The sequence below is a fragment of the Berghia stephanieae genome, chromosome 2 (assembly GCF_034508935.2).
Source record: "Berghia stephanieae isolate SIO BIC M18660-M18661 chromosome 2, UCSD_Bste_1.3, whole genome shotgun sequence".
In the NCBI taxonomy this organism is placed as follows: Eukaryota; Metazoa; Mollusca; class Gastropoda; order Nudibranchia; family Aeolidiidae; genus Berghia; species Berghia stephanieae.
Genome location: NC_088361.1, coordinates 104,428,496 through 104,440,968, shown reverse-complemented (window position 1 = coordinate 104,440,968; position 12,473 = coordinate 104,428,496). Strand labels below are relative to the sequence as shown.

Here is a 12,473-nt window from a genome sequence, read left to right as displayed (position 1 = left end):
GCGCACTGGCCGTGAGGCAGCTCCTCGACCGAAGCCGATTCTCAGTCACCCAGTGTCTCCTCTTACTGGTATCAAAGCCCGGCAACTTCTCACCAAGCTTAGATGACGAAATCGGAATCTAGTGAGGGGTGGAATAAAACATTTCTTACACTCTTGCGTTTTGGAATTCGAACGTTGTTCTTCCCAACGCGCATTCGCAAGGTCGTGCAGCGGTAGGGAACACGTCCCGAATACTCTTCAACAGTCGTAACGTCACTTCCTTCCTAATGACGCATGGTAACTTAGTAACACTGGCTCTAAACTATCGGAACAATGGCGGACGCCCGTATGAAATATTTCTCCGGCGAGCATAAAAGCGTATCCATAGGAAAAAAACACATAAATTTGATCATGTTTTGACTTTTACACATTCTGATCACAAGGCATATGAAAAGTTCTAGCCAGCACCAAGAATAAAAAGTAATGATTTTCTTTGTTTAGAACCAAGATGGCCGCCGTTACCGGGCGGCGTGACATCAGACTATTGAATCCAATTCTAAAAGACCAAGAGTGTAAAAATCGTATATTGTTGCCGGCACAGTAACAACGGTAGTCGTTGACTCCAACAAGATAAACCAAGAATGATTCTGACATTTGGAATCAACCAGGATTATTCCTCTCGTACCCTGAAAAAAAATCAACAACACGTTTTTCTCATTTTGCCCAGAAAACTCAGCCTCCCTACAAATTAATTTCGATCGATTTTGTCCAAAATTTCAAAGCTAGGACATCAAAGAAAACTTCCTTGAAGTCCCAGGTTAGAAAATGTTCGACAAGGTGAAGGTCATTTTAATAGATTGATATTCATAGGACGAGTTTTCTGGTCAAAATTTTTAAATTATGTTTTTTCAAAGTCGGTATATTTGTGTCGACTTTTGCTTTCATATTGCTAATGGCTTGAAAAATATATTCGACATGATTTTCTTTCAATGACAGGCGTTAATCCAATCCTCGAAAAATGCGGTCAGGCTAGGGTTTGTTGCTTCCATTTTGTTGACCGACTAAAATAATATAATATAGAATAATATATATATATATATATATATATATATATATATATATATATATATATATATTTGATATAATACGATTGATACCATTTTATTATTATTATTATTATTATTATTATTATTATTATTATTATTATTATTATTATTATTATTATTATTATTATATAAGTATCACCATCATCATCATCATCATCATCATCATCATCATCATCATCATCATCATCATAATCATCATCATCATCATCATTATGATTATTATTATTATCATTATTATTATTATCATTATTGATATTATTATATTATTATTATTATTATTATTATTATTATTATTATTATTATTATTATTATTATTATTATTATTACTATTATTATCATTATTATCATTATTATTATTATTGTTGTTGTTGTTGTTGTTTTTGATGATGATGATGATGATGATGATGATGATGATGATGATGATGATGATGATGTTGATGATGATGATGATGATGATGATGATGATGATGATGATGATGATGATGATGAACAAAGAGTTTGTGGTTTTTGTCGTATAAATGCTACAGTTTCTCTTCTTAATGTAAGCATTCTATTAAAATCACGCTTTTTTCATTACTCTATTCACGATCCATTACAATTGTACACACACATTTCTCTGTGTCGGCATAGGTAATAAAATTGTGTTTATAATAGCCATGCCATTGTTTACTAAAGTAATTGTACTTCATATCGGTCTATAGATAGTATGCGCTTGGCTAAGAAGCTCATAACATTGCCATCCGGAAGTATAACAGACCAACACACAAAACTGTGTGTATCCATGAACGTTTATAGTCGGGTAATACAGTTCAGTGAGCATTACTCATAAACGCGGATGGCAAAAAACAATAACAAAGACCTGAGTGACGTCATCTTCGAACTATCTATAAATCACTGTGTGCTTTAAAAAGTGTTTGGTCACCAATGAAAGGAAGTCACTGATACTTGCGAGTCTCTGCTTCAATCAGGCACATACAATACTACAGTTCTGTATTCAAGTTGTATTTCTTTACATTATTTAGAACAATAAACACACTACTATCTAAACAAAATTCATTTACATTTGACACTGACTCGGACTCCAATTTTACTTGTTTCTTTCTTTATAGATAGTTCAAAGATGACGTCACTTAGGTCTTTGTTAATGTTTTTTGCCATCCGCGTTTATTAGTAGTGCTCACTGAACTGTATTAACCCGACTATAAACGTTCATGGATACACACAGTTTTGTGTGTTGGTCCGTTATACTTCTGGATGGCAATGTTATGAGCTTCTTAGCCAAGCGCATACGATGTATATTTCATCTGTAGCACACCTTATGTGTGTAATGTGTTTGTGTGTGTGTGGGTGTTACACATAGCTACCCGCGCATTGTTTTGAGAGACCATGGAGCTGTGTAATGAGAATTACTCGTAGAGCTGGGCTTGCGGTTTAATTACACAAAGTGCTAATTGCGTTGCTAATGTTTCATCGAACATTGATACATTGTCTGGAATGGACGTAAAACATCATGCCGGGGCCATGCGATAATATTATGTTGCAAGCATGTTTTATGATTGAGCTTTAAATTACGCTTTTATATAGTGCAATATCCACTAAACGTGCTCAAACGTGCGCTTTACAAGGGGTCCCTGGCCAACAGAAACATTTAACATGTAGGACGAGACATGACGCCTGTAAGGCGATATTACAATTTTTATCGGACAGAGACAACGCTGTAAACGGTCAGGTACTCATTTTACACCTAAGTACGGTGAGAGAATGCGAGTAAAGAGCCTTCTCCAAGGACTCAACTGTGCGCCGAGCGAGGCTCGAACCCAGGACCTTCGGATCCGAATGTGAGTGTCATACCACTAGACCACATAACCGCACATAATGATAGATCGAATGAATATGACGTCACTTCGATCTTCATTATTGTAATTAAGACAGCCAGTCAGGTAAACAGTTCTCCCTAAAGTTCATTTAACAGTCAACTCTCTCCCCGGCCAGGCAGAGTTGTTGTACCAGTAAAGTCGTGGGTTCAAGCCCCCATTGCCGCAAAGTTTTTAAAAATTCTCTATTGTCTTTTGGCACAATTCAACTCACTTCATTCTTTGTTCTTATTGAACAGTCTATAAATTAATGTTCAAGGTTGTAACTCCTTTTGTTCATCGGTAGAATTCATCTGATGGGCAGAATATGTGAGTATTTTGCCAAAACGCATAACATCAACTAAGAAATTTAATGGGAGCGATCTATAGATAGTATGCAGATGACGTCACTCAGGCCTTTGTTATGGTTTTTGCCATCCGCGTTTGTGAGTTGTTCTCACTAAACTGTATTAACCAGACTATAAAAGTTCATGGTTACACAGAGTTTGTGTGTTGGTCCGTTATACTTCCGGATGGCAATGTTGTGAACTCCTTGGCCATTCTATCTATATTCATGTTTTCGTCCAACCAAGTCATCAATCACATGATTTGTTGCTGTCCAACGATTGGATATTTTTTCAGAAATGTAAGCACGCTGCTTTGGTGATGAAAGTTGTAAGCATACACATGTGTCAAGCTGAACAAAATGACCAATCGTGATGTTAGATATTTCAAAAACTGTGAACACTTTTCACTATGTGAGTCACTTTGAGCACATAATATTCCAATGTGCCCAATGACCTCGAGCACATGGAAATGTAATATAGATAATGCCCTTTACGCCCTTCATCGCAACAAGTCGTGAGATGCCGTATTCTTGGCGTTCCGTGAAGAAATAATACAGATAATCCGTCAAACAAACATCTAATGTCAACAGGAATTACGTGAGCACGTTGATTAATAATCTATGCACACATTATCTGTGTCCAATTGGATTCAATAGTCTGATGTCACGTAGCCCAACAATGGCGGCCATCGTGGTTCTAAACAAAAGGAAATCTGTACTTTTATTCTTCATGCTGGCTAGAACTTCTCATATGTCTTTTGATTAGAATGTGTAAAAGTCAAAACACGAACAGATTTATAACGATTATTTTCCTCTGGATACGCTTTTCTGCTCGTCGGAGAAGTATTTCATAAGTGCGTCCGCCATTGTTCGATAGTTTAGAATCAGTTACTAAGTTACTATCCGTCATTACGAGGGAAGTGACGTTACGACTGTTGAAGCGTATTTCTGAGAAATTGAGGGTTACTATCGACATTTCAAATAAACGTTTTTTAAAAAATAATATTCTTTTTTTATAGCGGTTTTTTTCTCGTTTTTTTAATGTTTGTTTTTGTTTTGTTTTGTTTTTTTTTTTTTTTGTTTTTTTTCTTGTTTGTTTCAGAATGTAGCAGTAGAGCAAACGAGACCAACAACGAGACGGCACCAGGGATTGTTTCATCAGTACTACTACTACTACTACTAAATACTACATACCATACACTACTACTACTCTACTACTACTACTACTACTACTACTACACTACTACTACTAACAACTACTACTACTACTACTAACTACTACTACTACTACTACTACTACTACTACTACTACTACTACTACTACACTACTACTACTACTATACTACTACTACTACTACTACTACTACTACTACTACTACTACTATACTACTACTACTACTACTACTACATACTACTACTACACTACTACTACTACTATACTACACTACTACTACTACTACTACTACTACTACTACTACTACTACTACTACTACTACTACCACAACAACTACTACTACTACTACTACTACTACTACTACTACTACTATTACTACTACTACTACTACTACTACTACTACTACTACTACTACTACTACCACAACTACTACTACTGATGCTATGGACTCGTCGTTTGTTGATTCATCTTTAACTCTCTCCTGACCAGCTATTTACAGAATTCTACCCGAAACGTCATACTATCCCAACACTCGAAAATAGATTTTTCAAACGGAATACTCTTCAACAGTCGTAACGTCACTTCCGTCCTAATGACTCATGGTAACTTAGTAACACTGGCTCTAAACTATCGGAACAATGGCGGACGCCGTATGAAATATTTCTCCGGCGAGCATCAAAGCGTATCCAGAGGGAAAAACAGATAAATTTGATCATGTTTTGACTTTTACACATTCTGATCACAAGGCATTCAATGTTCTAGCCAGCATGACAAATAAAAAGTAATGATTTTCTTTGTTTAGAACCAAGATGGCCGCCGTTGCCGGACGGCGTGACATCAGACTATTGAATCGTATAGAAACGAGAATGTTCTATATTTTGTTCATAAAAATGAGCTCTGCAGCACAGTGTCGAGTTTTTATAGCTATAACTATTCCAAATTAAATCAGAATAAGAAAATTATTGGTTGCATCGTAACGAATGTGACGATTTTCCTATGGGTTGTAAGGGGAGGATTAATCACTTGTCGACCACAGAGACCTCTATGAAACTGACGTACTCTGCAAATTCACGTATTTAATATTTTGGTCAGATAACTCGTCCTTCAAATATCGATCAATTAAAATGACCCTACTCTGCCATTCAAATAACACTCGATGCTGGGGTTTAACGCAAGGCTGCATTTATTTAATGAAGATAAGAGGAGGAGGAGTAAGAAGATGTAGTAGTAGTAGTAGTAGTAGTAGTAGTAGTAGTAGTAGTAGTAGTAGTAGTAGTAGTACTAGTAGTAGTGGTAGTAGTAGTAGTAGTAGTTGTAGTAGTAGTAGTAGTAGTAGTAGTAGTAGTAGTAGTAGTAGTAGTAGTAGTAGTAGTAGTAGTAGTAAGTAGATAGTAGTAGTAGTAGTAAGTATAGTAGTAGTAGTAGTAGTATAATATATATTTAGTAGTAGTAGTAGTAGTAGTAGTAGTAGTAGTAGTAGTAGTCGTAGTAGTAGTAGTAGTAGTAGTAGCTGTTGTAGTTGATTTTGTTATTGTAGTAGTAGTAGTAGACGAAGAAGAAGAAGAAGAAGAAGAAGAAGAAGAAGAAGAAGAAGAAGAAGAAGAAGAAGAAGAAGAAGAAGAAGAAGAAGAAGAAGAAGAAGAAGAAGAAGAAGAAGAAGAAGAAGAAAAAGAACATCATCAAGAACAACAAAATAACAACAACAACAACAACAACAGCAAGAAGAAGAAGAAGAAGAAGAAGAAGAAGAAGAAGAAGAAGAAGAAGAAGAAGAAGAAAAAGAAGAAGAAGAAGGCACAAAAGACTAATTATGAATTTGACTTGGCAAAGAGTGTACGCCCTGGGACAGGCCTATAGGCTAATCGAGTTAGGAGTTACGGGTCTTAAAAGAAAAGGGGAAAGCGGGACGAGATAAGCACTGCCGAAATGAACGTCTGGAGATCGATAAAGACATATTATATTATCTTATGTTATGATGTATTGGCTGGAAGAGTTTAAAGGCAGAAAGAATTGAAGTGTGTAGGAAAGAGCCATAAGACAATAGGGAATAAAAATTTTGCGGCGGCGATGGGGGCTCGAACCGTAGCCATCGTTAATTTATAGCCTGACACGGACCAAAAAATGACGTCGAAATGCCAGTATTTTGTCCACAAAAGAAAACAAATCGTGATTTGTATTCAATAGTTCAACCAATGGGACCACTTGTTTCCATGAGCTCTACTAACGACAACTCACTCGGCGGTACAAAAACCAAATTTTAATGACGTCAAAATGCCAGTCTTTTTGGGTTTCAGTGTCGGGCTATAACTTAACGATGGCTATGCTCGAACCCACGACCTTACAGGTACGACAACTCCGCCTGGCCGGGGAGATTGTGACTCTACCGTATGAGCTTTTGGTCTTATTTTTAGATTGTAAAAGAAGAAATTGAAGTCAAAAGTATCAAAAGTAGCCGATATTATGAATAGACCTAGATAGAATTAACCTGGGCTTTAAAAATAACACACAAAATCGTGAGCTTTTATATAGAGCAATATCCACTAAACGTGTTCAAAGCGCTTTACAAAGGTTCCCTGACCAACAGCAAGATGTAACATATAGAACGAGACGTTTACGCCGATAAGGCGATATTACATATTTTTTTTCCGACAGAGACAACGTTGTTGACGGCCAGGTACTCATTTTACACCTGATTACGGTAAGAGAATGTGAGTAAAGAGCCTTTTCCAAAGACTCAACTATGCGCCGAGCGACGCTCGAACACAGGACCTTCCGATCCGAAAGCGAGTATCATACCACATGACCACATAGCCCCATAAATTGACGTCATTTAGTTCTTTGTTATTGTTCTTTGCCAGCCATTAATATGAGTCGTTTTCACTAAATTGTATTAATCAGACTAGAACCATTTTAGGTTATATAATGTTTTGTGTGTTGGTAGATACATTTTAACTGGCTGGGGGTGTTGTTAGTTTTTAAACTTAATGCAAAATATCAATACTCTTCAACAGTCGTAACGTCACTTCCTTCCTAATGACGCATGGTAACTTAGTAACACTGGCTCTAAACTATCGGAACAATGGCGCACGCCCGTATGAAATATTTCTCCGACGAGTATAAAAGCGTTTCCAGAGGAAAGAAAACCCCATTAATTTGATCATGTTTTGACTTTTACACATTCTGATCACAAGGCATATGAAAAGGGAATGAAAAGTTCTAGCCAGCATGAAGAATAAAAAGTAATGATTTTCTTTGTTTAGAACCAAGATGGCCGCCGTTGCCAGGCGGCGTGACATCAGACTACTGAATCCTATTGGATTCAATAGTCTGATGTTTCGTCGCCATGCAACGGCGGCCATCGTGGTTCTAAACAAAGAAAATCGGTACTTTATATTCTTCATGCTGGCTAGAACTTTTCATGTGTCACGTTATCAGAATGTAAAAAGGTCAAAACATGATGAGATTTATAATGTTTTTCTCCTCTGGATACACTTTCATAAGGGCGTCCGCCATTGGTCTGATAGTTTAGAGCTAGTTACTAAGTTATTATGCGTCATTACGGGGGGAAGTGACGTCATCACTGTTGAAGCGTATTATGACATTTGAGTATAAAAACGGAGGTGAGAGTCGTGAAGAGATGATAAATCACAGCTAGACTAAAAAAAAAGAATCGTCTTTAAAACGAACAGTTTGTAACAGATTGTGGAAATTATATTAATATGTAAAGTGAGGTGGCAGAATAACACACCACTTGCTTGAATGTCAACCTCTTGAAGACCTGAGATGCACACTCCTCCCACCAAATCCAAGCATCAGTAACACACTTTATAGTCACCTGGAACAACTACAAAAGACGTCGTCTAACTTCTACGTCATGGCATAAGACCAAAGGGCTAGAACTCAGGTGGTCGCTGGTTCGGATAAGTAAGAGGTGGCAGAAGGGAGAAGTTGTTTACAATTAAATATATCATTACTCTGTTGAATAGTTCTCGACAGCTCAGTTGGTAGAGATAGAGCACTCGCTTCACAATCAAAGTGCCCGAGGTCGATTCCGTTGTTTCTTAATATTTAGACTGACAAAGGGGATTCCAAAATTGTCCAAAAGAGTGGAGTCATTAGCCCAATGGAGCCAGGGTTTATCCGGGAAGGGACAATAGCGATTGCTTGCCAACCTTTTGGACAGGACGTTAGTCAATAACCAAGTACTTTTTGCAAGATCTAACAGACCCAGCTACCCAACTATTGATGGCTAATTGTACCATGACAAATACATGTTTCTTTAAAATCCGACAGATCAAGGTGATCCCAAACGTGTCAAAAAGACTAAAACCTAAAATGTAAAATGTAAAGTGGTGGTAGTTGTAGTGTTGTTGTTGGTGGTAGTCGTCGTGGTGGTGGCAGTGCAGGGTCGCAATTTGAGCTAAGGCGATGTGACTTTCTCAAGGCCACACATCGCAGCGTTTGAGGGGGGGGGGGGGGGGGGCAATCGAACCCCGTACCTTTCGGGTACGAAGCAAAGACCGTACCGCTGAGCCACGCTACCAAAGGCAGTTGTATGTGTTGAGTTTATATGATTTATTGAGGAGAATGGATGCCATATTGTAAGGTGCTAATGCCAACAATTTATATTTTTGACTAGTTTAACATTTACTTCGGCTTTTAAACATCTGGTTCGTTCCGACATAATACCGTTTTGAGACGATGGGTCACATATTTTATTGAGCTTTTTTTATATAGCGCAATATCCACTAAATGTGCTCAAAGCGCTTTACAAGGAGTCCCTGGTCAACAGCAACATTTAACATGTAGGACGGGACATGACGCCTGTTTGGCGATATTACAATTTTTCGGACAGAGACAACGCTGTTAACGGCCAGGTACTCATTTTACACCTGAGTACGGTGAGAAAATGTGAGTAAAGATCCTTTTCCAAGGACTCAACTATGCGCCGAGCGCGAGGCTCGAACCCAGGACCTTCCGATTCGAAAGCGAGTGTCATACCACTAGACCACATAGCCGCACCTATATTTAGATGTGGCGACGAAATATGTTGGGCGACGTAATGGTAAAATTAAATGATAAGAAGTACTATGAGGGATCGCAATGATAAGATAAAGGTAAGGTTTACAATGGAGTATTGCCCTGATAAGGTTTTGTAATATGGCGGGTAGGAGGATATACCTTGTTTTATGGAGTATCATTGAACACGCTGCTGGGGGGGGGGGGGGGTGGACACGAGATAACATCTAGTATTAGTATCTAGGATTTAGGGATATGACGTGTGTGTAGCTAGTTGTAAAGACAGACAAACAATGTGTTATTGATATCAATAGGAAATATCCTGGTATGAGGGGGGAGGTTGGGGGGAGGGGGGATTTGTAATGGTAGCATTAGTGGTGGTAGTTGTAGTGTTGTTGGTGGTGGTGGTCGTGGTGGTGGTGGTGGTCGAAGTAGTAGTAGTAGTAGTAGTAGTAGTAGTAGTAGTAGTAGTAGTAGTAGTAGTTGTAGTAGTAGTAGTAGTAGTAGTAGTAGTAGTAGTAGTAGTAGTAGTAGTAGTAGTAGTAATAGTAGTAGTTGTTGTAGTTGAGTTAGTAGTAGTAGTAGTAGTAGTCGGAGTAGTAGTAATAGTAGTAGTTGTTGTAGTAGTAGTAGTAGTAATAGTAGTAGTAGTAGTAGTAGTAGTAGTAGTAGTAGTAGTAGTAGTAGTAGTAGTAGTAGTAGTAGAAGTAGTAGTTGCTGTTGTTGTTGCAGTTATTGTTGCTGCTGCTGTTGTCGTGATAGTAGTAGTAGTAGTAGTAGTAGTAGTAGTAGTAGTAGTAGTAGTAGTAGTAGTAGTAGTAGTAGTAGTAGTAGTAGTAGTAGTAGTAGTAGTAGTAGTAGTAGTTGCTGTTGTTGTTGCAGTTATTGTTGCTGCTGCTGTTGTCGTGTTAGTAGTAGTAGTAGTAGTAGTATTAGTAGTAGTAGTAGTAGTAGTAGTAGTAGGACTAGTAGTAGTAGTAGTAGTAGTAGTAGTAGTAGTTGCTATTGTTGTTGCAGTTATTGTTGCTGCTGCTGTTGTCGTGTTAGTAGTAGTAGTAGTAGTAGTAGTAGTAGTAGTAGTAGTAGTAGTAGTAGTAGTAGTAGTAGTAATAGTAGTAGTAGTTGTTGTTTTGTTGTTGTAGTAGTAGTGGTAGCAGTAGTAATTATTGTTGTCACTGCTGTTTTGTCAGTAGCAGCAAATGTAATTGTATTGTTTTTGGGTGTGGTTGTGGTGGTGATGATAATGATGATGATTGGTCGTGGTTGCAGTAGTAACAATAATACATATTTCCGTCATTTTATATATATTAGAACCTTCCTGTATTACAAATCCCAACTCCATTGGGTTGACTATTCCAAAGCCTTGGATCTAATGGACAAACATGAACACACCAACACGACGCCAAGCCAAAACAATGGCACAGTAGTTTCAAAAATGGATAGATAGGCTTATCTTGAATATCAAAACAAAGCTAGATATATATAGATAGTATGTTGGGCCTAATGTCGTTGATTCAATAAAATGTGGATTCTTAATGGGTTCTATTCAATTTTATGCTCCTTAACGTTGTGTCTAAAATGTCCATATAATACTTTCCCTTCATTGAATCACTCTATGTAATATGTATGCTGTCGACGACTGAATCGCTGCAGCAGTTAATATTGATAATATAGATTCATTAACTTCATATGTTTACTGTTGATATTCTTCTATATTCTTTTCTTATTTTGATGATGTAGCCCCCACCCATGCCCCCACTTCACATCCATATCAACAACCAATCATTCAATCATTCTTCCCTTGTGTTTACACCTCAATATCCATGACAACTATAGTACCATATTGTAAGAAAGCAGTGTAAAGACTCACCTATAGTTCCGAATGGAAACGGGTTGAGAGCAACACGACCGCTACACGAGTTTTGGCCGAGAAAACAGGCCACTACAACGGCCATTAAAGAAAATCCTCTCATATTGAAAACCCCAAGCCCCAAAACACAAGGCCAGGGATGGAAACCGAAAACAAAATCCTTCCCTCAGAAAGACGAACAAATATCCGACATTTTTCCTAAGCTAGATCGCAGATATCCCTCTAGTCTGTTTTTGTTCTTCCAGCCTCCCTTATTATTACATCCAATATGGCAGGTATCTAATGAATATTCATGGGAAACTGTGTGACGTAGGGTGACGTTTTTCACGCAGAGAGTTGGCGTTCCCTAGAATCTGCTTATGAAAACGCTATGTAATCAGAACGCTTAGATATCACTGTTCGCGTTGACTCCGGCATCGACGTTGGGGGAACCCGCTTTTATCGATCGATTTGTTCCGATTCCTCGCGCTCTGTCTCCCTCTCTTCCTTCTCTTCTCTCTTTCCCGCTCCGTCTTCGTGGTTCCCTGTGACAACATTTCTCTCTCTCACTCACATCATCATCCATACATCCATCCATCCACTTGCACGCGAGTTCTTGCTTCATTTCAGCTATGCTCATAATTCAATACACACAGAACTCACACAACACACGTCGACACAAAATCATGAGTGACATTTCAGAATGGATGAAAAAAATAGACACAATATCTATAGACGAGAACGAGATTCTAATATAATAAGACATGGTGGATGCCATATAAAAACAGATAGGTGTAAAACGTTAGCTGAGGGGGATGGGTAGAATTGGACTCGATTTGTTTATCTGTTGGTCTGCCTGACTCTGTATCTATCTATCTATCTATCTATCAATCTATCTATCTATCTATCTATCTATTGAATCGTGTTTGATACAAATATGGTACGAAAAGTGCTCGACATGTAGTAATGGAGCGAATTATTATTTAAAATATTTACCACAATGTTTGGGGCAGTCTACATCAATGTTTCAGGCTTAATTTGCCATCATCGGCGCAAATTCCTCTTAATTAACTTCAAACCGGAACCACTTCAAGAAACAACAACAGTCAACAAAACAACTCAGTCCTGAAGATGGCAAATTAAGCCT

At 38.0% G+C, this 12,473-nt stretch overlaps 1 protein-coding gene across 1 annotated transcript in view; it reads right to left on the bottom strand.

The window, feature by feature from the left end:
* LOC144966143 (receptor-type tyrosine-protein phosphatase-like ida-1) overlaps positions 1-11,875 on the bottom strand; it is a 367,489-nt gene extending 355,614 nt beyond the window's left edge. The window contains exon 1 of the mRNA XM_078902260.1: positions 11,348-11,875. Coding sequence (XP_078758386.1) covers positions 11,348-11,450 — 103 coding nt within the window. The 5' untranslated portion in view covers positions 11,451-11,875. The remainder of the gene's footprint in view (positions 1-11,347) is intronic.
* Between the last annotated feature and the right edge of the window lie 598 nt (positions 11,876-12,473).